The following is a 26,714-nucleotide window of genomic DNA, read 5'->3' as shown; positions in this document are numbered from 1 at the left end:
TTGACAGAACCAGATCAAGCATCAATGGCAGGAGAGATCAATATATCAAAGAAAATACAGAAATTATCAGATAGTGCTAAATTCTTAACAACAGCAGATGAAATGTTTAGAACCTTGCTGATAAGTAAATCTAGAGTGTGTCCACAATTTTGTGTGGATCCATGTACATGCTGAGTCAAAAGTGTTCAGAACTGTTTTGAGTTCTTTTGCAGTACTGGGATCAGCATCGTCAATATGAATGTTAAAATCCCCCACAATTGTCAAACTCAGAGGAGATTGCTGATAACAGTTCTGTAAAAATCTTTAATAAATGCTGGAAAATATTTTGGAAGCCTGTAAATAATAAAATGCTATGCTTCCACCTCTCCCAACATCTTTGCAGACAATTATAAAAGTAACCAACCAAAGTATCCCTGAGCAAAGCACCTAAACTCCAATAGCTTCCCGGGCACCGCAATAAATGGCTGCCTACTGCGGATGTGTGTCCATGGTTTGCAGTGTGTGTTCACTGCTCCTAATGTGGATGCACTAACTTGGATGGGTTAAATGTAGAGAAAAAAAATAGAGTATGGGTTGCCATACTTGACCTTCACGTCACTTCACTTAATTCGAGAAAGTTATTGTTATTGTAAGGGACTCTATATAAGGGAAAAAGGTCTATTTAGCTCGAAATCATTTATAAATTAAGTCTATTTTACAGCCGAACAAATGACTCGTCCAACATTCATTCGAACGGGCCGTAACTATCAATTCTGCAGCGCTGGGGTGTTTCAGAAGTGAGGGGGACAGAAATGTCTGATTTAATAACAGTTTTTTAATACACTGCTGAACAATAACCTTGGTAATATATATATATATATATATATATATATATATATATATATATATATATATATATATATATATATATATATATATAAAATCTGAATCCATTGCCTCTCTCACGCTGCAGTACCTGGTCTTGAACTGAGATGAAACCGAAAGTTAAAGAATGACACACATTAATTGCGTTTTACCGTTAAATGAGAGTCCCACATCATTATTAAAATTAACACAGATTTAACTCTCATCCAGCCGCAATTTTGAGAATGTTAGACAACTCTTTACCCACCGGACCCAACTGCAATCCACACATCCCCCCTTCCCCCTGCATAATATACGCACATGGTGCAGCATATATTAATATCCAAACAATAGTGAAACACTATTTAACAGCCAAGCAACATAGATCAGCAATTTAAGACATTAAATTCGTAAGTACATAATGCAAGAACACTCATCTTTAAATGCAAACAAAACTTAATTGATTGATTACTATAATAAAGCTGCAGAGGTTTTCCAGGTTCTTTGATTCGCTGAAGGTCTTGTAGTATCTTTGATCAATGTCTTGGGAAGTCAATCATGTGGCGTGTTGGCAGATGGATGCTGTTTGAAGTAGAATCGTTGATTTAAATTTTGGCGGCAAAACTAAACTTAGAACACGAGACTCAACAGAAAGAAAGGAAGTAAAGGAAAGTAAAGTGAGACGAGAGTATTTTGATAGCCTGAATTAAATTGTTAAACCATTTTCTCAGATCTGGTTTGCCTCAGACCAGTCTCGGTCTCTGTAATGATCTTTTTCCTCAATGTTGTCTGATTCTTTTGGACACTTGTCTAATTCTTTGTTCGTGTTCTGGTTCGTGTTCTTTTTGGTTGAGTGCAGTGGCTGAAGGATGATGGCAGGATACATAGATACGGCCCTTTAGCACTCCAATTATTTTGTTTGCATTCCGTTTGTTTGGTGGAGGCCATCTTATTTAAGCAAATGTATTTGACTCCAGAAAAGATTGAAGTTGTCAATAAAGTTAGAGCTCGCATGTTGCATATTTTTTGCAGCCATGTATTTAGACAGAGCAACCTTGAAAACATTATTTTCTCTTGTTGGGAGTGATCCACTGGTGAATTTTTAGTGTTTCAAATTGTCCTGATGACCAGCTGGAATGACCTGTTTGTCTTCTAGAGGACACTCTACCTAGGACTATTGTAATTTCAACATAGACTACATTTCCCATAAATCACTGCCCAGACTCATCATTCCGATTACATCCACCTGTGTTTCATTAACCTAGCTCAGCCTATAAAAGCCTGCTCAATTCTGTCACTTGTTGCTAAGTCTTGTACATGTCTTCACTGCATTTCTCTTTATTGTTCCTTCCTTGATACATCCTGTCTGCCTTTGTTCCTTTCCATTGTATATGTTTGAACTGTTAACGTGTTTTACTTGTCTGTTTTTGGACTTTGATTGTAGATTACCCCAACACATATTGCATTTGGGTCCTCAACTTTGTGTCTCAAAGCAGCATATGACGCAAATAGTTCATTTAATACTTCTTAAGGAGTTCTGACTTTTGAAAATTATTGTTCCCCACATGATTAATTATCCGTGTAGAATACACTCTTGTTTGTTCACACAACACAGTTCACAGTTTGAATGATCTTGTTTGCTTCAATTTATTTTCAAGATCTGTGGAGAATTATCTATTGTCACTTTCAGTAAGATTATAAAGGTCATACAAAATATTAAAAATCATTGTCATATTTTGCATGTTGTTCCAACTGTGATGTTGTAGAAACCACCTATAGCAGACAGTTTAGGGCACTAGTTTATAATAACAGCCGCAAGTTTTATACATGGTTATGGCTATAGGGGAGCATGGGGCACAAGCTAATGTGTGGGTTAGTAACACATATGGTTTAAAGCTTTCCATACATGCCAGGATGATGAAAATGTGTTACTAGTTGCCATATCAACATTATTTAGAGAAAAAAAAATTCCTCCAAAATAAAAAAAACTCTTTGAAAGATATTACTGAACATTTATTTACAAATAGTAAAATTACATTTCTTACTTAAGTTTATTTATCTATGTTTTTTGTGTTTATTTAAAATAATTATATTATTGTAATCTCATATCTGTTATTTAACAGTTGAGATTGTTCTTTAATGCTGATCTAATAGCAGAAGACACAAGCACCGATTTAAATCCCAGTTGCGCAGGAGAGGTGTGTTGTAAGTGCATTACAATGAGCCCCTATTAGAACTGCGCTATTATATTCTATACTTTTATGAATTATTTTGATAAACCATGAGAAAAAGGTGAACAATTACTGAGAGTCAATGTTTAGAAATTATTCATTATTATGTTAACTATGCTGTATAGCGATGTGTTTGTTGTCAAACTCAAAAATATGTACATTTTTATTGATTAAAAAATGCCATTGTTTTATTTTAGAAAGTTTATAATTATATTATTCAGAAAATATTTTAGTTTGTCTTGGATAAATATATATTTTTTATTAGATCAGGTAACATTTTATCTGTCATATGGTGATGTTACAATGCCCAACCTATGGGGCATGTTGTCACATTTCACTTACTTTTTTTGGGGGGGGTAAATCAAGAAAAAAAGTATACACCATATTAATGAAACAAAACCACATAGATGTGTGTGAAATTAATATGTATAAAAATACTCTGAACCCCAAGTGGATTTACACAAACTGAGAATGTCAAAAAAGCATTAGGTTGTGCCCCGTTCTCCCCTAAATAGAGAAAGAGGCCAAAGATTTTACACACAAAGTGTAGTTACAGCATGGAACAGCAGGGGCTAATGGGACCATGCTAACTAACCAAGCCTTGACCCCTTAATGGGTCAAATCCTGATAATGTTTTCCATTAAAATAAGAAATGGAACTAAAAAGGGTCAACACTCCCATTGAAAGCTGAAAGTCGAGTATAAGATGTCACCAATCCTCCATTAACCCAATCATTTCCCCAATTTTTCTAACGATGGAAGTAGATTTGATCCTGGTGCATTTGCATTAAGCGAGTTCATAAGTGATTGGAAAGCACCCAGCAGTGCTCCATCAAACCAAACTGGACGGTAAAAGCTCTCAGTTCCCCTCAGTAACCTGCCTACTTCCACTTAAAGTGACTCCATCCATCATGGCACTACATCATTTCCCATAGTGATAATGTCAGAGTTTGGGGGAGTGAGAAGCTTCGGGATATGTTAGTGACCTATTAGACATCCAATCAGATATCGACTAATGCAGACGGAAGAGATTAGATCAATCAGATTGGCTGATCCACCGGTGATGGATTGGGCGTGTCAGACAGGTCGCGTCCTCTTTCTCATAACAGAGTGTGAATGGGACAGTTTGTCACTGAATATTAAGAATATAAAGCTTCATGGACAATTAGGAAGTGGACATTCATTAAGTTCATGTTTTATAACTTTCCTCTATCCTTCCGTGTCTTGTCCCTTTCTTTTTCTCATTCTCTTACTCTCCCCCGCCCCTCTGTGGTTCTCTGCGTGAAACGCACATTGAATGATAATGTGATACATTAAGAAAGCATGCCTTACTTCAGATCCTGGAAAGGTTCAGCTCGAACGTGTGGCGTTTCCACTGAATGACTAAACACAACTCCCTCGTTGCCTAGAGATAAAGAGTAAAACAGAGAGAATGACAAGTCATATGGTTGAATTAGAACCAAATTGACAATAATAATAAAAAAATAAAAAAATACAAATAAAAAACACAACAATCAACTTTGTGAACAAATGAAAATGTATAATACTTGTGAACAACTAGTCAGTTCCTACACATACTTAACATTTAAAGTTAACAAAGAAATGTACCCTGTCAATAATAATAAATTAATACTTATATTCAGCAAGGATGCATTAAAATGATCAAAAGTGTAATTTGTACAAACATATCATTTGTACATAATATAGTTATATTTATTATATTTATACAGTAATATTTAGTTATAACCTGGCTTATAAAATATATTTTATCTTCTACCTAATTTTATATATATATAAAATTAGGTAGAAGATAAAATATATTTTATAAGTAAACTGTTACTGTATAAATATAATAAATATAACTATATTATGTACAAACTATATTATATATATATATTTGTCACTGAATGGGACAGTTTGTCACTGAATATTAGTTAAGAAGGTATAATTATATATATATATATATATATATATATATATATATATATATATATATATATATATATATATATATATATATATATATATATATATATATATATATATATATATATATATATATATAATTATACCTTCTTAACTACCCAGGAATTTTCTTAAGTAACTCGGACTGTGTACCTCATACTCAGAGGTATTAAACATTAAGTGATAAATTACAAGTGCTGTGGAGTGGTAGACTTGAGTGTTTTTTCCCAGATCTGTACTTCTGGAACATTTGAAATGTCCCCCATTTCAGAGCGCAATATTTATTTATTTTTAAAAATGTGCTTGTTAAGTGAGTTCTCATAAGTATAAAAGTAAGCTGTTCTTCCTTGCTTGCATTTTTTGTTTGTTTCGGTCTGTCCTAGTTTATTTTATTTCTCTTAGTTTTCCCCACAATCATGTTCAGAATAGTTTAAAAGCACAGTTCCCCAAAAAGTCAAACTTCAGTCATTACTTTGCCCATTTTAAACACACAACATTTTTTATTTTAATTTACCAAAAAGTCATAAGGATTTTGAATGATATGATGACAGAAATTACATATTTGACTGAAATATTTGAGTGAAATAACACTTTATTCTCTCACTTCCCTAGCGTAGTTCTTCTCTCTGACCCATTTTAGCCTTTCAGTCTCACCTTTGAGATTACTGTATTCCACTTATGGATGCTCTATCCATCTCTCTCTCTATCTATCTCTACCACTATTTATCTCCCTTGATCCCTCTTTCTACCCATGTCTTTTTGTGAAAAAGAGGTAATGGACAGATCTGCCCAATTACTGAGCATGTGCCCTCTTTGTCCCTGACCTCTAGCTATTCCACTTGACCTCCCAGCATGCACATTTAGACAGAGATAGAACAAAAAGAGTAAGAGAAAGATGGGCCTGCATGAGTGGAATCTTTGTATATTTGCTTTTTCAATATTCGCCTGACAATGTAAGGTTACTATATAGTGCAGACATTTAACGTTTGAATAATGGATGGTGTACAAAAAGTGTTGTGTTCTAATAACTAAAAAAAAATTCACTTTATTTGGATGGTAACACATTCTGTTGACTATAAGTAACATTGCACCTAAATATCTACTAACTCTCAATAGAGAGTCAAATATTAGTAGACTCGTAGGTTGACATGTTGCAATGTTACTTATAGTCCGTGGAATTCTGTTGGAGGATCATCACAACAAAGAGTTGGCAGATATTATACTAATGTCTAATGAGAGTTAGTTGACGCATACAGTAGGTGTAAATATTAATTATAGTCAACAATATGTTCAAAAGGGACCATCAAAATAAAGTGCTACCCAAAAAAGAAATAATAATAAGTAAATAAAAATTACACAACAGCTGAAGTCTTCCGATTTGACTCTTTCTGAGGCTACTTTATTACGCAAGTAGATAAGTGACCGCGGCACTGCTTTTTACACTGTACTTAACCCTGGGTTATCATTGTTCTGAAACCTGCTTTTATCCCTAAAGGAGTGTTTTGCATTGCTTTACCTGGGGTTATCCAACTCTTCTCAAGAGCAGAGTTAGTACCTCTGTTACGATGTTAAACTTGCATTGCAGTGCCAAAATTTGCAATAATGCAGTGTTAGAATGTTAAGTTAAGATGCTTAGCAACTGACATCCAATCGTCTGCCTTATGTTGACATGCTTTGGACAGTTAATGAAAAACTGCATGTTGTACTGTATATAAACAGTTGTTTCAGCATTTGATATGGAAAATATTGACCAAAAATATGTCATTTGAAGCAAAAAAAGAGAATGTTTCATTCTAACCTTTATAGCCTGATGAAAAGCCCATTTAGAAAACAATTTGATAGTACATTCAGCAATGTAGCCTTTATGTAAACAGGTTGCATTCTGCATTCGTCCAATCAGTGACACTGGCACTGCAAATGTGCAAATAAGGATGTTAACCCAGGGTTTAGGAGTGTATAGTGTGAAACGTCAGCTTCTGAATTCACAAGATTAATGGAAGTGTATGTAAGATTGTGGCCAAAACTGGTACTGCAATCACTATCCCCTCTCCCCCTCCCCCCTGACTCGAGGTTGCCAGATAGGCTGCAGGATCCAACAGGAACGTCTGTAGCTGCAGCTGTAGTAACTAGAGCAGATCTGGCAACTCGGATGCAGAAACACTACTGACTTCATGATTGGTAGATCGGTGGAGGGCGGCGCTTCAGGCCAAAACACAACATGTCAACATCAACATCAGTTGAGGGCTGCAACAACAACTTTTAAATGACTATATCCTGGCCGGACTACTGTTGTCAGTGATATAAGTATTTGAAATTAACATGATTTCTTAATGTCTAGTGACATGTCAGGGCCATTTTATGATTAATTGAAATATATTTCCTACATACAGTTTCTTTAATTGTTACCGGTGGGTAAATTTCATTTTTCAGGATTCAGGTTTAAAATGACCCAGGGTTAGCTATTTCAAGTGTGCAAAGTCCTGTACTGAATCATTATTTCAAGTGATTTGTTAAAATCACTGATTCATTCAGGAACTAAATAATTCTTTATGATCGAGTCATTAGATCTTTCACTTAACCAATTTGTTCAAAACACTGATTCATTTAGCCCCTGCTACTACTAGTGTGTTGCTCGCATAACGGATTCACTTTGGCTTTGTTTGGAGCCATTATCATTGTCACAATGAAAACAGACAAAGAAACTGGTGATATTGTGTCAAAAACGTTTCATTTACATTCAAATGAATCCAGTTCTATTTCGATTTATGAAATATAAACCCCAAAAGTATTATTGATCAGCTAATTCTAAGGTCTAAAATCCGAACTAAATTAAATTCTGATCAAGTATAATTGGATCAATTAAAGTGTTTACATGAAAGCTCAAGATAGTAACAGTTCATTTTATTGAACTGTTGTATAAAAGCAATATCACATATTCGCTCATCTCTCTCTCTATCACACCCACTGCTCAGCAGGTTTAGTGAAGTAATGATGCCTGACTGTATTCATTGACAACTGCAGTTTTCTCCTTTGCTCATCAGCCAGCTACCAGTGAGAGACTAAAACAATCTGGCTCTGATACAACAGTCAGAAGTGACTTAAATTAAAATAACTAAATGAGTGTAATTTTAACTGTAAAATATTGTAAAAACGCTACAGGTTAAAAAAACAAAAAAACTTACTAGGTTAACAGCAAGGGAAATACAGGGACACCGGTAAAATATCTAAATAGATATTTAGGGCCAGATTTACCAAACAGGGATTATTAGAGTGAGAGTGAAATGGCATAAAAGTGCAGATGGGAGTGAACAGTTCTGCGCGTGATCTACTGATGACATGCAAAATAATGAACACAGATTCAGCCAGGATTATTTCCATAGTCAACCAACGCAATCTACCCTTAGCCTCTGTTTTTTTGGGGAGGTATATAATGGCACAGACACCAGTAAACTGACGAGTGCAAACCTTATTAAATCACCTTGCATGATTCATTTAATTAATCTCCTCCCATGAATTTTGCACCTGAAAGGGAAACTCCTACAAATGCATGTGCTATAAGGTCAGCCACTAAAATTACCCTGTCCGCACCTTTTCAGAGCTAATTTATTACTGCATGTCTTTAGTAAATCCTGACAGGAGTTTTTTTATCGCCAAAAGAGGGTTTGCACTAGCGCAAGCTGTCAGTAAATATGTCCCTTAATGTAATAAAATTCAATAAAATACTGTTAAATGTACAGTTTTTAGAATTTTAACAGAACAAATCAAATTAAAATGTACAGTGGAAAAAACTGATATTCCCAGAATTCCATGTGCGATTTATTTTAACATATATGTGTGTATATATAAAAAGGAAGCCAGATTAAAAGTCATGAAGTTCATCATATATATACAGTAGAGATCAAAATTAGAGAACAACATACACTTTCCTAAATTTCAAGGTCACTGCTTAGTCCTTTTTGAAATGATCCTAACAGGAGCAGAAGAGCAGTTTTTTAAGCATATTTCACAAGTTAAATATCTTCTGAAGTACAGTATATACAATTTAAATAATACAATTGAAAATAACACTGGTCAAAATTACAGAACACTTTTAGATACCTTCAAGCTTTGGGTGTTAATCTGGCACATGGTGCTAATTTCCGTAATAATCTGGCAAACACTATTTAACTTAAAGCAAACTTTCCAATTTTCACTAACTTTGCAAGATGACAAGCCACTCTAAGGTTACTGAAACCATACGACACCAGGTTGTCCAGATGAAGGCCAAAAGGATGACCCTTTCAGTTATTTTTCCCCCCTAAATATGTATCGTAGAACTATATCAACAGTACAGGCAAATGCAAAACATTTTAAATTGATTGAAATGTGAGTGTGTTTGTGTACCTGTGACCCTCAGTTTGTCTGTGCCAATACTGATCTCCTCTTCATCAGCAGAGAAGAGAACTCTCTCGCCATCATTACTTCTCACCTCAAACCGCTGACACTGGGCTTCTACCATCTCTGAGCCTGCAGAAAAAGAAAAAGAAAGAATAAATCCTTGAGAAATAAGAACACATTTTAACCTTTGCAGCCACAATCAGGAAAGGTCTTCTTGTTGGCATGGAGTATTAAAAAATAATCCAAGATGGTGGATGATTATTAATAATAATAATAATAATAATAATAATAATAATAATAATAATAATAATAATAATAATAATAATAATAATAATAATAATAATAATTTATTTTATTGTGTGCTGTGCATAAATAGTTTATTTTTTAATTTAAAGTTTATTTAAATAAAATTTAAATTCCAGTTATGATGCAGCTGTAGAAAACAGCAGCCAGTGATGACAATGACAAAGAAAAGTAGAGCAGAGCAGAGCAGAGCAGCTGCTCGTTGTTTCCAGGATTTTCAAAGACCTATGGCCTGTTGCACAAACATGGTTTCAGTTGCTACCCAGGTAAGTTCAAGATTAGTTTGAGCAAACTCTGGTTTTTCGGGCTCAAGAAGGTGGATTGGTTTTTATCAGTGTTCATCACAATGGTAACTTACACTACATGGCTAACCTGCTCTGGAGGAGGTTTTATTCTACACTGTTAAACCTTGCTGTAGATTTCTGGGTAAATAACTGTAAAATCGCCAGTATTTAGCTTTAACATCATTGGAAGGTATTGTACTGTAATATGAGGTGCGGTTTTGCTGCACTAATAATAAACTACAGTGCATTACTTTCAGCGCCCATGAAATAACGGTAACATTTACTGGTAAATGGGTCTGGTCTACATTCCCAGGATGCATTACGTCACTGTTTATTTCAAACTGTTTACATCTTCAGTCAGAAAACAAGGATTAATGCATCACGTTACATGAATTTAAATGTCAACTCAAAACACATTTGTTTAGTCAGTATTATCAGTCATGAAATTGTTAACTTGTGTTACGAGCCCCTACTCTTTCTCTTGTTTTCTTTCCTGTCTGAGAATAGCTGCCAATTGGATGGGGGTGGAGCCTGATTATGCCTAACACCTGAGGCCTCTGCCTACTTAAGAGCTGCTGGTGAAACTTCAGTTTGGAGGGGGGGGAAGCCTACCTCTGGAAACCTGTTGTGTTTCTGGTTTCTTTTGTACAGGATGGTGAGTTTTTGTTTGTTTAGTTATGTTAGGTTAGTGGGAAAGCATAGGTAAGGAAGCTGACCCGGAAGATTTGTTTATGTATTTTCTTTTGTGTTTCTCGGGAGTTAGGAAAGAATTAACTCTGAGTTGTAGTTTAGATTAGTTTAGCTCACCAGTCCTTACTTTAAGTTTTATATGTTTGTTTGTTTTTGTTAATTTGTTGTAAATAAATCTTTCTTTTTACTACCATGGCCTTTGTGATTTGGGTTTATACACCTTTATGAATGGCTCTAATGTTGGTCCCTATTTTGGGTCGTAACATAAATTGGGGGCTCGTCCAGGATCGATCTTAACTGCCTTTGTTTGCAATGCTACTTTAGTTCTTGTAACTTGTTTTAACGAAGTGCTTTTGAATCCAATGCTACTTGTTTCCTGTAGCATGCGTGTGTTTAATGCATCGCTACATGTCTCTTCTGTAGCATGCTTTGTTTAATGCATCGCTACGTGTCTCTTCGGTAGCATGCTTTGTGTTTAATGCATCGCTACATGTCTCTTCTGTAGCATGCTTTGTTTAATGCATCGCTACGTGTCTCTTCGGTAGCCTGCTTTGTGTTTAATGCATCGCTACGTGTCTCTTCGGTAGCATGCTTTGTGTTTAATGCATTGCTATTTGTGTCTTTTTTGTAGCATTTGTTCCCTTTTGGTTTTGGCAGTTTAACTGGTGCTTAATTTGACCACTTGTCTTTGCCATTCTTTTGTGTAATCGCTTTTTTTTTTCTTTTTTTCGGCCATTGGTTTTGTTTATGGGGTAGAGTTTCTGGATTTGCCTAATTGTATTTTGCAGTAGGCTTTGTTAGTGCTTCTGTTTTGTCAGGTGACATTTGTGATGGAGAATTTTGATTTGGAGAAGTTTGTTTAGACTCCTTCATTAGAACAGCTAAATCGCTGTAGAAACCCTGGGTTTCAATGTGTGAATTCAGAAATGGAGATCGTTTGTGGCAGATTCAAATGCCGTGAGACAACAAAATGTGTCTGTTAGTGGCTTAGAAACTGTTCTCCAGTGATGCTCTTTAAAAGATCTCGCAGGCTGTATTTTAATTCAGCTTGATTTTTTTCTAGAGAATAAGATGCTGAGATCTTCATATGTAATGGAACTTTGAACTGTAATGTAGGAGTAACAATCGAGGTTAATGCGCAAACCAGAGTTTGCATTTGAAAGGGAGGCTATTTGATTTTTCGTGTGTACCTCAAAGTGCTACCAACTTTGCTCTGCTTGGACCTCCTTGATGCTTTGATAACCTTCTTGAGTCAACTGAAGGTGATTTTTAGTTGACAAAGCTTCTGTTTTAGCTGATTCTTAAACATACTTTTGGTACAGAAGTCTAGTGTTCATTTTTGATAAGCATTTTGAAATGAACTTGACCCTTTTAGCCAAGTAAGCAGCAGATAAGCTAAGTGAGTTTGCGATCATGCATAAGCCATTTTGCTCTTATTGTAAATCGTTATATTATGGCAGAGTTTGGCACTTCATAGAAATGCCAGAGCTAAGCCTACTGTTTTTGTGAACACTTCTATGATTCTTAAGCGCTTTCTGAGTGCTGGAATGGAGAACTGTTCTTTAGAGGACTACCAGCCTTTCCTTCGGTATGGGTTAGGTCAGTGAGCACTGACTTGGACAATTCTGGTAAGAGCTTGCATGAATTGGAGCTGTGCAATCTCATTTTAGGATTTTTGAATGTTTTGTTTCATCATAGATGGTGAGTACTGACTTCATTAAAATAATTATTTTAATTATATTTAATGTTTTATGTGTGGGGGTGTTACGAGCCCCTACTCTTTCTCTTGTTTTCTTTCCTGTCTGAGAATAGCTGCCAATTGGATGGGGGTGGAGCCTGATTATGCCTAACACCTGAGGCCTCTGCCTACTTAAGAGCTGCTGGTGAAACTTCAGTTTGGAGGGGGGGGAAGCCTACCTCTGGAAACCTGTTGTGTTTCTGGTTTCTTTTGTACAGGATGGTGAGTTTTTGTTTGTTTAGTTATGTTAGGTTAGTGGGAAAGCATAGGTAAGGAAGCTGACCCGGAAGATTTGTTTATGTATTTTCTTTTGTGTTTCTCGGGAGTTAGGAAAGAATTAACTCTGAGTTGTAGTTTAGATTAGTTTAGCTCACCAGTCCTTACTTTAAGTTTTATATGTTTGTTTGTTTTTGTTAATTTGTTGTAAATAAATCTTTCTTTTTACTACCATGGCCTTTGTGATTTGGGTTTATACACCTTTATGAATGGCTCTAATGTTGGTCCCTATTTTGGGTCGTAACACTTGACATAACACAATCAATATCTAACTAGTAGTTAACTCACTACCTATAATCTGTTTCATATCTACTCTAACTGCCCACCATGCCGTCTGTAATTAATGTTTGTTACTTATGTCTTTCATGTTGTATTGTAAATGTAGTGCGATTTGCAACTGCAGTCATTCAATTACTTGGACTGGGCAAATGTCCACTGTCCGTTTATGTATAAACTGCTTGTTATTTACTGTTATTGTGAAGCGTCCTTGGGAAAGGCGCTATATAAATTAAACTTATTATTATTATTATTATTATTATTAACACACACATACGCATGCAAGCATGCATGCATGTGAGCACACAAATACATACACAAGGGCTGGATGTCTGAGCCTAAACAAGCAGGTGTCACCCGTTTGGAGTTTGTTTGCTACTGCTATGTGCTGTGTTGAGAACTTTGATCTTGAGTACCTGATCTTGACTAGATTTGTATGTTTTCAGACTGAAAATGAATCGCACAGCTACGAGTAAGTAAACAGTTCAATTATTATTGTTTATAAAATACATAATGTAAAGTTAGACGGTTTGCATGGTTTGAAATAGCTTCCTGATTAGCAAGTTTTTTAGCCTCTCCTCTCAACTCCTCACTGAGAAATATCCCTTTGTGTAGAAATTATTTTCCTGGAGTAACTCCATTTATCAGCAATTGAACTCTTGCTGATAAAAAACTTGTTTTATAATTGCTTTCGTTTTTTTTTTTTTAGTTAGTCAGGATTTGCCACAATGTACAGATGCAAACTTTGCAATTCCCCTTTTCACCAACTAACTTTTTTATACAAATTCAAACTCTATAGGGCAAATTTCTTTCCAAAGAAAACTTCAACCTGAATGTCAGTGGAAAATGATCTACATCTACCAGTCACACCAAGGCTCATCATGCTTGGTAAGTATGAAATATATGGTAAATAATTAATGTGTTTTGGTAATTTGTATGGTGAGAACAAATTTCACGAGATAGCCTTCTAAATTCATCTAAGTGGATGAAAGTGACACACATAGCATTGATGAGCAGTTGGATTTCTCAGTGGCACTGCATGTGTTTTTCAGTGTCTTCTATGTATTTAACATTGCATACCAAGAGTCAGCCAGTGCCACATTAGAACTCATTGAAAGGTACGTTACTCCATTTCTGAATCAGCTGTTGTCTGATTCACTCAACAGGTTTTTAGTGAGGATTAATCCTGAGGGGACAAAGTGTGCTTCCAAAGCTGGAACTATCTATAAAACTGTGTCATCTGTGAAGAAAGATTCAATAAAAGTAAATCCACAAGAATTCAATGAATCCTCATTGAATTTGAGTGAAAACATACAACAACTGAAAGCATTTTTGTTAATGTTTTACTTGTACAGATATAAGAAGGCCATTTAATTTGTGTCAACATAAATAACCTGAGGGTCATTAGTGGCTGAGATGTAGATTTGGGTGTTACTCCAAGTTCTTTTTTTTATTTGGTTGGAGGCAGAATTTGACATGTCTTGAAAATATTTGTGTGTTTTCATATTATGTTTGTTGATAGTATTGTTATGAAGGAGCAAATTATTATTTTTTTATTTATTTTTTTTCATTAGTTTTTTGTAATTCTGTTATGTTGGGCAATAGATAAACATCTAAGTAATAAAGTCAATTTGTGTAAAGATTTAAATGTTCTTTATATTTTTTTATTGAAGTAACATGACAGAATGCTTCATAAGTTTAAGAGTACCACAATGAGTACTGAATTATAAATTATTTAAATGTATATGCAGTACAGTAATTAATTGAAAACACTGCTGCCATTTATCAACTATAATGCCTGATTTACGGTATAAAATTGGCAACACTGTTCAACACTGTCACTGTAACAGATTCTTTACAGTAACTAGCTGGCAACAGTGTTGCCAGTATAATAATGTGTCTAAATTAATACAGTAACTAGCTGGCAACAGTGTTGCCAGTATTTTACTAATAAAAAATCTGGTAAGGTTTAACAATGTGGTGTCAAATGTTTATTTGTACAATAGTAATTAATAAAAGTATATTGAGTAAAAGTGTGTAATATATATAAATTCCAATCTTTATTTTTTTCAATTTGCCTGAAGAAGTCCTTTATCACAAAAAACAAAACAAAACAAAAAACCTAACAAACAAACAACAACAAACAACAAAACATCATGAAAAATTTCATGAAACACATTCTATTTTTTAAAATAAACTTTTCACGTGTTCTCACTTAACTAAAATGTTTCATATATTTTTGTGAAACAGAAAAACAAACACCCCCCCCCCCCAAACAAATACAGTTAACGGCACAATGACAGGGTTTCAAACATGTCACATGTTAGAAATATATTACAAAAAAAAAAAAAAAAAACATGTTAAAAAAATATATATTACATGTTACTATAGTAATCAATTGTTAACACTTTATTTTGAAGGTCCTTTTGACTATAAGTAACTTTGCTAAATGTCCATTTATTCTCATTTATGGGCGTAGGAGCCATTGAATGTGGGTGGGACAAGACCCACCAACTTTTTAAGACCAATGATTTTGGACCCACTCACTTTTATATTCTCTAATTCAGCAAATGTGTGTTTGCCTATCTGATAAACCAACACGTTAGGAACTTTATTTTCACTTTTTTAAACATTTTCTTATTTTTTATTAAAAATAAATTGCTTTCCGATCTTATATGTGATGGGAAAAGGGAGTAGAGTGAGTTCAGTAAAAGGCAGATTTGAACCTCAGGTTGATATGAGTCAACATTTCATGCTATGCTTCTCACCCCTACACTATTGTTGCTGTAAATAATTTTGTGTAATGTTTTAATTTTTGTCATTTTTTCTGGCCCATCTACTCCAGTAAAAATGTTCTGGGAGAGGACCCACCCAAATTATTATTTTTTTGTTTTGTTTTTTGCTTCTGACGCTCATCCAACAGACATTCTACTTACTATAAGTAACTTTGCAACTACGTGTCAACTTATTCTAACTAACCCTACCAGTCTACTATGACTCTACTAACCCTCTAATGAGAGTTAGTAGACATGTAGGTGCAATGTTACTTATAATCAACAGAATGTGTTAAATGGACCACCAAAGTAAAGTGAAAACAATAACGGTAAGTTATTAACTAAACAAAATCTTAATCCTGACACTAACCCTATATAGTAGGCACATGTAGTTTATTAATATTACTCAGAACGTAAATGCATAATTAAACTGTAAAAAGGATAACTTGAAATACAGTATAACCAGAAAGCCTTTCTTATTTAAACCCTGATGATTATGAATTAGAGAAAGAGCTGCATTTGTATTTGTCTCATGCCGGGGGCTGATGTGATAAATGCAAATGAAACTGATCTTGAGTTTATTCACCAAGACTGACTTGGCCCAAAAGCTAAGCTGTCACTGGAATCTCAGCAGCCTTTAATGCTCTGCCCCAAAACACAGTGCAATGGCTTCAATGACTATATTATTCATCACAGCTATCACATCGTCCATGACCTAGGTGACTTTGGAAAACAAACTTGACTTTGTTTGCTTGCCTTCATTGTGCGTGTGTGACAGAAAGTAAACTTCTCTTTTTTTCCTTAAGCCCACTCTCTCCTTTCTCTGCCACCCTCTATTGTCTTCTTTAGCCCTCTTCATGCATTCATTGCCTGTCCTCTCATTTTTTCAGTGTTTGTATTATAAAGACACCCTGACCTTTCTCCAAGCGCCCAATGGCAAAGATAGCAGTCCATTAAAGCCTATAACAATGCAATTTGTGGATTTTATTTAGCCAACTTTTCCACCACGCCTTCCTTTATATTTGCCAGTTTACACCTTATTGGATAGTATATGAGAGCGATACAATGTTTAACATAGTTTTGATATATGGAACAACACGTCTCATACATTTAAGCCAACAGTTCTACTTGATCTATAATCCAAATTAATTTTCTCACTTTGTTTTCAAGAATATGATCTGTCCTCGGACTAGACCTCAGTACATCACATTCACAATAAATAAATCAATAACCTTGAAAATAACCAAAAATGTATATGCTTCTCTTTTTTAAAAAAAACATTTCCACTACTTATATACCAATCAGGCATAACATTATGACTACTGACAGGTGAAGAATCACGGAGCCTGCAAGTGCACATTTTGTCCCCAAAGTTGAAGTGTCAGAAGCAGGAAAAATGGGAAAGCATAAGGATTTGAGCAAGTTTGACAAAGGACAAATTGTGATGGCTAGACGACTGGGTCAGAGCATCTCCAAAATTGCCGCTCTTGTGGGGTGTCCCCAGTCTGCAGTTGTCAGCATCTATCAAAAGTGGTCCAAGGAAGGAGCAGTGGTGAACCGGCGACAGGGTCATGGGTGGTCAAGGCTCACTGAGCTCTTCTGTAGCTCAGATTGCTCAAGAAGTTAATGTTGGTTCTGATTAAAGGTGTTCTGACACAGTGCATCACAGTTTGTTGCGTATGGGGCTGCATAACTGCAGATCAGTCAGGATGCCCATGCTGACCCCTGTCCACCGCTGAAAGTGCCAACAGTGGGCATGTGAGCATCAGAACTGGACCACTGAGCAATGTAAGAAGGTAGCCTGGTCTAATGAATCACATTTTCTTTTACATCATGTGGATGGCCGGGTGCGTGTGTGTCACTTACCTGGGGAACACATGGCACCATGGTGCACTATAGGAAGAAGGCAAGATGATGGAAGCAGTGTGATTCTTTGTTCTACTGGGAAACCTTGGGTCCTGCCATTGATGTGGATGTTTCTTTGACACGTACCACCTACCTAACCATTGCTGCCGACCATGTACACCCTTTCATGGAAACAATACTCCCTGGTGGCTGTGGCCTCTTTCAGCAGGATAATGTGCCCTGCCACAAAGCAAAAATGGTTCAAGAATGGTTTGAGGAGCACAACACAGAGTTTGATGTGTTGACTTGGCCTCTAAATTCCCCAGATCTCAACCCAATCGAGCATCTGTGGGATGTGCTGAACAAAAAAGTCCAAAACATGGAGGCCCCACCTGACAACTTACTGGACTTAAAGGATCTGCTGATAAAATCCTTACACCTAACCCTACCCTTAAACTGACCCTTACTACCACGCCGGTCCCCAACTTTACCCGTATCCCACCTCGATATCAACAAAAGGGTTTTGCAATACAATATGAACACAAAAGTACATTGTATTTTTTGTTGTAAGTGCATTGTAAGGCCACCTAATATAAAGTGGGACCAACGTTTCTATTTAAAATAAAAGCTATTCTTTTGAATTTTCAATTTATCAAAAACTTTTTTGAAGTTGTTTAGTTTTTAGGGACAAATTTAGCATTCAGATTTGATTACGTAACAAGTAACTGAAAACTCCTGAGCATGTTTAACAAATTAACCCAATTACATTTATCTACAAAACTGTAATATTTTTGTGCCATGTTTAAAAAAGCAGTGTTTACATACTTTTTGTTTTTTAGGTTTCTAAAGGAGACCCAGATCAACAGGGCTTCTTTTACACAGCAGGAAGCTGTTGTTCCTGCTGTGCCTAAAAATCTAAAAAAGACAAAGAAACCAATGTAGAGCTTATCTTCAGATCTTGAAGTTACTTTTTTTTAGCAAACAAAGAGATTCAGTGTAAAATTATGTTAAACATGATGTTCATTAATGAATTGCTTATCATCTTTTATTGTATAATTAGCAAAATATGTTGCAAATCAGTTAAAGTTTCACATCTGTTATCTTTTGAGGAAAAGAAAGAATAATAATAATAAAAAGCTGAATCTACATTAATCATGTTGGATAGTGATTAAAGACGTGCTTGAGGATAAGGCAAGGCTACTTTTGATTATGCTGATGAGACCGAGAGGAGAGAATGCTAATAAAGTGTTAAATTATACTCATATTTGATTAATCCTCTCTTGACAATATCACTGCACAGCAGTAGCCAGAGATGTGCTCATAGATCCACTACAGAGCATGATCATCTTCAGAGAGGATTTGACACAAACACACCACAGGATTATGAAGGGACAGATGTTTTTTTTTTATTTTTTCAGTCGAAAGAGTTCTGATAATTTAAGTTTTGACTGTCAGTTTGTGGAGCATCAGAAAGACCAAGCTGTCACTGTATCCAAAAAGAATTTGCAAAAATATTATTTTTTTCTTTTCTTCAGCTAATATAGCAAAAAATATAAAATAAAAAATAAAATAAAATAAAATAAAATAAAAAATAATGCGTTTACCCTTGGTTGTATTACAGCTGACAGGATGATTTTACAACAGAGAGAGAGAGATCCTTTGTGGTCATTTTTGTCAGCATGATGAGTAGAACTGCTTAACTTTTCAATTTCCATGTGCTTTTGTTTGATTGTATGTAATGATGACTGAATATATAATTGCAAAAGTGATTACTACATGTGGTGATGTAGTAAGTTTTGACTCTTGAACAATACAATAAAAGTCTGTAAACATCTAAAAAAAGAAAAAAAAAGAAAAGAAAAAAAACTACATTTGGTAATTGTGAACAACATGGCTTAATCATGTTACCTTAGATTTGTTTGCGTGATTCAAGAGCTCAAGGAAACTGGAAAGTTCTTGATTACTTTAGTTATTCTCAGTCAGTGGACTTATAAGGGGTAAACACTCATTATTTAAACAAGGATATCTCACTTTCATAAAGCCATCCAGACTGCACCACCTCACGGATCCTTCTACACATCCAGGTGATTTAAATGAGAAATGATATGCAACGGATATTAATGACTTGCTCTTGAATATTAATTGATATTGATTTACCCTCATTTGAGGCTGGAGGAAATGGAAGATTTTCCAAGGAGTGAAATGGCAAGAATAAATGACCTTGATGTGGGAAATCAGATGGTGATAAAAAGATGCTTGTTGCTAATAAAAAAAAAAAAAAAGACTTTTGTTTAATAATGGCATAGGATGGAAAAGTTTACAAAAAAATTATATAAAAAAATAATTAAAAATATTTTAAAATAATTACAAAATATATATAACATAATATAATTAAATAATATACATTTAATTACATAAATATTACCACAGTATAAATTAGGTGTTTTGCATGGACATAAATAGTTGATTTTAATATTTTAGGGGGTCCCTTCATAAAGTCAATCATTATTTTGGGTATCCATGGCATGAAATAATTTTTAAGATATCCTGTCTAGCCAGATAACAAAGAGCTGTAAGTCACAGGCTGCTTCATTATCATTCCAGCTATCGCAATTAGCTGCAGCTGGACTTGGATGAGGGTGAACATCTGTCCAAAATGCTTCTGATATAAAACACGGAGGCTGTAATCTGAATTACTTTGACCATATAAACAATCTCAGCTAATTCAAGCCAAAGAAATGTCCACATCCATTTTATTTTCCAAAAAACAAAACAAAACAAAAACAATGGGCTCTTTACAAAATAAATAAATAATACTATTATTAAAAATAATAATGAAAAAAAATCCTTTAATCCTTCGAAGCTGTGTCAAGAGAAGCAGCTTGCAGAGAATTGGTGAACAAAATAATAGCACAACAGCGAAGAAGAAATAAAGTTGGAAAGATAAATTATTTATCTGAACCAGATAACCCTCATTAATAAAAAAGGAGAAATAGGTGAATTTTGATGACCTGCATTAATCAGTGGGTGTGTGTACATGTGTCTGGGTGTGGTTTGAGGACAGTGTAAAGAGACAAATAATCAGAGCTGTTGTCGTAATCAGCCAACACAGCCCTAAAGACTGATGTGTGTATGTGTGCGCATTAATCTCCATATGTCCTTTAGGTACACACACATCTCTCTCTCTCTCTCTCTCTCTCTCTCTCTCTCTCTCTCTCAGCTCACTACCTCAAAGTGGCAATGTGGCATTGCAAATGAAGATATTCATTTAAAACTGGCAATTTATTCTGGCTAAAGTACACAACATAAAACAGCACATTAAATTTCTAAACGTTCCTCTACATGCATGCGCACTTTGCCAATGCATTCTTACATCGTGATTAATTACTTGGAACTAATCACTCAAATCACTGGATTTTTGATGCAGCAAAACTTATAACTGGTAAATTATAAAAAAAATAACTTATAACTTATTAAGCACTTTGAGGGTACTTCCAGGTAGATCTCCATTTAAATTGGTTCTCTCGTGCCCTGCAGTGGATGCAATGGAATAAAAACTTTTGAAATAATATTATGTTGAGCTCTCCTTGACTGACTGAAAATTCACATACAGATATGCATAACTTATTCTAATGAAACTTGATCTAGAATTTACTCTATTTTGTCCTTGAAGAGCCAGAATGCACCAAGCAAATCGTTGTTCGTTTATATGCAATTTATCATGTTTGGCTGGTTATCTTGATATTGTAAGCTATTGGTGGTATAAGCTGCTGTCATGAACAATTTGTAATGTCTATGTAAACACACAAGTTCTAAAAATATATAATTGAGCATTTGGATACATTCATAACATTTGGAAAAAAATGTGACAGACCTGTTAACTGGTTAACTTTAAGTTAATTTACAATATATAGTGATTTTTTTATTGGTTAGTTCATGTTTATTTCAAAATTTGTTTTGTGTACAGGCCACTTCCAATAAACTATGATTTATCATTTAATTGAAAATCACACACACTTCAACAAATATCAAAATAAATGGCAAACTCAATACATAATTTCATCATGACTATAACATTCCCATTCCCAACGAGTCTGTATGATGTCAAAGGTTTCTCACTGGAAACAATGGAGTACCCTGCTCATGGAAACATGCTAAAGGGGTACCCTGTGCGTTAAAAAGTGACACCGGGGGTCCTGACCAAGCGTCAATATGTGACGAGTTGGGTGTGAGAACGTGTTGCCCAATTTTAGTAGCTTGCTGTAAATTTAAGAGAATTTCAGTGTGGGTTTCTGTTGCAGCTATTATTATATGAAGCATAATTGACAAAACATATAAATTGTCATAATGATGGTTCAGATGATATACATAATGTAATCAAGTGATGTTTTATACACTCAATGGAGAACTCATTTTTTCAGCCAATGGAATATCAATTTAATAGGTGGGCCAAATTGTTCAAGACAGCAAATCGCCTTTAAAATGAATGGAAACTGACAACGTTTTGGAAAGGATGTGGTGTCAGAAGATACTGGCAGTGTCCCCGTGCCACACCTGAGTCCCCACCGTCACACGTGTCTTCCTGCTGTCCTTGTCAGCCCCCCAGTGCTTCTCTCGCTCATGTCCTCTATGTCATCCAGTGCTAATGAAATCATCTCCCACTCTCTCAAAGCGGAGAAGCCATTAATTATGCAGTCTACACTCCGAAAAATGAAAAGTCAATAAGACAAAAAGCAGATGCTGTGTTCCCTCAATGTCCTCTCAGTTGTTTGGCCTCTGGAGGAGGTGTTTAGAGGAGATACGAGCTCACAGCTGGAGTTGAGCGTGAGAACAGCCCATGCACGGATTATTTGCCTGTCCCCCAATTTCAATCATCTGTGCAGGGACCTCGTGGCAAACAGCGGGATGCTTCAGGTTAGCACAAAAGGATGGAGGGATGGAGAGAGAGAATGAAAACGAGATCTGACAGCACAAGTTTGATGCTGCATTTCATCACCAGCTCACTTCCAGAACACACCCCATCAACACGTGCAAAATCCTGCCACACAGTAATTTAGCAAGGCAGTGTGTTGCTGCAAAAAATGGTCTGGAGGAGCAGGCCACCCCTTTCCAGAAACACAATTGAGGGTCACAAGGTGGAGATATCCTCAAAGGTTAGCCTAATACCAGATCATTTTGTATGTGAATGTTTTTGTTTTGTTTTGTTTTTTGGAGGTGGTGAGGTGGGGTGGGTTAGGTGGGGTTCAAAATTCTCCAGACACAATTCACTCTCAAAAAAACACCCCTAAAAGGTGTCAAAATGGTGCAATTAAATAAATAATTACTAACTTTTGAGAGAGTATTTAAAATGGTGTGTATATAAATACACTAATGTTCAAAAGTTTAGGGGTTTGTAAGAAATACTGTTTTTGAAAGAAGTATCTTAAGGGTTAGTTCACCCAAAAATTTTAATTATGTCATTAATTACTCACCCTCATGTCGTTCGACACCCGCAAGACCTCCGTTCATCTTTGGAACACAATGAAGATATTTGTGTTGAAATCCGATGGCTCAGAAAGGCCTTCATTGATATAATGTCATTTCCTTTCTTAAGACCCATAAAAGGCACTAAAGATGTCGATACAAAGCCCATCTCACAACAGTGATTCTACAATAATTTTATGAAGCAACGAGAATAGTTTTTGCACGCAAAAAACAACAACAAATAAATGACGACTTATATGCGCTTAGAACTGCTGATTCCATACACTGATTCCAAAGCTTTCCGAAGCCGTGTTTTAAAATCAGCCATCACTGTATAAGTAGTTATTTAGTTGTTGTTGTTTTTTTGCGCAAAAAATAAATAAAATAAAAATAATAATATTATGAATGGGTTTTACTGTTAAGACAAAAGCTGAGATCAGAACGTCCTGCAATAAAGCAATAAATCTAATCTAATTTGCTGCGAGTGTCCTCTAGCAACTCTCAATACACTTCTGAGCTGTAAAAGCCAAACTCTGGTCGGGCCAATCACATCGTGTATAGAGTCGGTGGGTGGGGCTTAACATAATGACGGCCGAGTTGCGCTTGCGTGCTTCTAGTAAACACAGAAACTGGCGAACGGCGGCGGTCTTTCGAATCAACTTTGACCGCGACTCTGGTAGACTTGGAGTTAAGCTTTTCTCTGAGAAAAGAACAAAGAACGGCACTGAAGTCATTCTTAAGGGAAGATGTGTTCGGAGTTTTGCCGACCGGATACGGCGAACGTTTTATCTGTCAGTCAACTAGCTCTGCTTCACCTTCGTTGCTCTGGTTGGTTTGTAGCGAAATCCAATTGCGTGCACGCCGTGCAGAGGGAGTTTGAAAGACAGCCGTTTATCCCGCCCCTCGGATTGAGCCCTGTCAATGGTGAGTTTTCAGACCAAACATCTTGATGTGGGTCTGACTTGTTGTCAGGCTAGTTAAGCTTTTCTCTGAGAAAAGAACAAAGAACGGTACTGAAGTTATTCTTAAGAAAAGAAGATGTGTTCTGAGTTTTGCCGACCGGATACGGCGAAAGTTTATTCTGTCAACTAGCTCCGCTTCACCTTCATTGCTCTGGTTGGTTGAAGCGCTATCCAATTGCGTGCACGCCGTGCAGAGGGAGTTTGAAAGACAGCCGTTTATCCCGCCCCTCAGATTGAGCCCTGTCAATGGTGAGTTTCCAGACCAAACATCTTGATTTGGATCTGGCTTGTCGGGCTAATAAAACTCACTAATCTGGAGATAAGCTCTCACAGAAAGTGTATGACAACCCTGCCCCTTTCTCCGCTCCCTTTCCCTCCTCCCCTCCACCTGATTCAAGTCACAGAATGCAAATATACTACAGATTATGTATTTTGTGCATCTATTTTTATCCCTTTCATATCTGGTGTCTTTTTAAAGGTCTCAGTGTGATTGGTAAATTCGTCTCAATATCACTGTAGTCACTAGTAGGATGAGAAAGATTGAAACGTTTGAGAATTCTGGTCTCCTCTTTGAGGGGTCTCTTCAAAGATATCTAAAACCTCTCCCCCGAAACCAGGTGTTGTGCTGCAAATATTTACAATCCTTTGTTCTGGTCTGGGTATTTAAGGAAGGGTAGCAGAGCTGCCATTTGGGAACATTCTGTAGCCAGAACCCCCATGCCATGGTGTGTCTGTGTCCTAGTGGCACTCACACACATGTATTGGCGTGTATTGTGCCAGATATCATGACTCTTTGAAACTATTTTCATATTACTTTGTAATTCTAGTTTATATTTTTTATGCTGACAGTTGTGTACCATGGATTTGCGTTTAATTATGTTATTTAAGTTCTGTCTGGCCAAAAAAAAATGTCAATCTTCATTCATCTTGTATCAGTCCAAAAACATTAATTCTAGTAGTGTCGCATGAGGAGCTTGTAGAAGTTTCCGCAAATCTTTCTGTCAGGACAGATTCATAGAGGTTATGAGTAAGCATGTGCAACTCACTTAAAGGTAAAATAGTTCACTCTGCAATCATCTATTATAACAGAACTGGCTAATTTGTGTCCATGAGGTAATGTATTTAATCGCGAGCATTATCTCTGAGCGACTCCATGTCCCATGGAGGAATAGATATTTGAATATAAGAGATACTAAGAGAAATCAATGTTCCAAATTAAATCACAACTAAAATGATGATCAGCTGTTAGGTTACAAATGCAACAATGTAAATGAAGTCACATAGACCTGGAGTCAGATAAAATGTATTAATGAAGTCAAATTTGAAATTCGATGTCAATAAATGAAGTGAATTTAACAGCAATACTGAAAAGTCTTACATGCAGTCCTTCAACCAGGCCGTTAGATTCCGTCCTTGTACTAACGGATGAACCTTACACTATTCTCGTCGTCGGTTCATAAAATGATTGTAGAATCACTGTAGTGAGATGAGTTTGTATCGAAGTCTTTACTGCCTTTTATGGGTCTTGAGAAAGGAAAGGACATTGTGGCCAATGGAGGCCTTTCTGAGCCATCGGATTTCAACAAAAGTATCTTATTTTGTGTTCCGAAGAGGAGCTCTTTTGGCCCAGTGGCTTATAAATAATTAGCCGCTAAAAACGTCCAACAGTGTTATCGGTTATCAGAATTAACTAAGCGTTGGATTTTCAGTTCACAGCACCATTGCTGCAGTAAACTTGCACAATATATTTGAATGAATTGCATGCTGGTCTGTTATTGTGGGGACATTGACTTTACATTTTCACACTCCTTAACCTGACGCTGAACAAAATAAATTGTGATTAGTTGCCTTACATGCTGGTCAGACATCATCTTGGGCGGTTATTGACCAATTAAAGCTGCTATGGTTTCCAGACCTTTTGCCATCAGTCTGAAGGTCTGGCTATGCGAGACTAGTTGGGTTGCGACCCCAAGGTTGCGAACCATGGGCCTATATCCACAAAGACCGTGACGGACTACTGCTCTCATATATTTAAGCGACTCCCTTATGAACAAAGGATAAAGTCATGATCGCAGTGCTCCCGCTTCATGCTCACCACAACGCAACTGCACATCAATCACCTGAACTTATGGGCCATATTATAAAAACAGAGACCTCTGGAGTCCTGGGCCAAGCTATCAGAGGACAGCGCAGCTCTCTGGCTCTCAGCACCTCTATACAATTTCTGTTTGAAGATTAATGTATTTGCAGCGAGCGGGATCAGGGAGGAGAGAGCAAGGAGAGAAGGGAAACAAACAGGAGTCCGGGAGTGGGAGGTGATACAGTATAACTTTGCTGCCTATTTTGAGGCTAATCCCTGAAATGAAAATGTTCCCTAAATGTTCAGACAATGTCAAAAGAGCCTAAAGGCAACAGTTCTGCAGAGTTGTTAATGTCAAAGAGAGGATATAGAGGGCACATTGGCGGGAGCCAAAATAAACCCTCTTTTCTTTTCTTGTATTTTTTCAATTAAAATTGACCCGAATGTTATTCAGATGATTATTTAAAAAGCATAAAAAGGCTCAAGCTTTTCATAGTGTAAATTATGACATTATTTAAAGAATGTATTAAGTAGTGGAGATTACATTAAATTCCCAATGAAATCAAAAAGTAGGGTGGATGTTTTTATTTTATTTTTTTATTTTTACA

At 36.0% G+C, this 26,714-nt stretch overlaps 1 protein-coding gene across 5 annotated transcripts in view; it reads right to left on the bottom strand.

Moving 5' to 3' along the window:
* The window catches only part of LOC137073435 (zeta-sarcoglycan), a 438,962-nt gene that overhangs the window by 52,290 nt on the left and 359,958 nt on the right, over window positions 1-26,714 (bottom strand). For all 5 annotated transcript variants that reach the window (XM_067441929.1, XM_067441932.1, XM_067441928.1 and 2 more), the window contains 2 exons: window positions 9,422-9,544; window positions 4,406-4,478 (listed from right to left, as the gene is read on the bottom strand). In XM_067441929.1, the coding sequence (XP_067298030.1) occupies window positions 4,406-4,478; window positions 9,422-9,544 (196 nt within the window). The remainder of the gene's footprint in view (window positions 1-4,405; window positions 4,479-9,421; window positions 9,545-26,714) is intronic.

Source organism: Pseudorasbora parva, chromosome 4, assembly GCF_024679245.1.
Source record: "Pseudorasbora parva isolate DD20220531a chromosome 4, ASM2467924v1, whole genome shotgun sequence".
Taxonomy (NCBI): Eukaryota; Metazoa; Chordata; class Actinopteri; order Cypriniformes; family Gobionidae; genus Pseudorasbora; species Pseudorasbora parva.
This window is presented reverse-complemented; position numbering and strand designations above follow the sequence as displayed.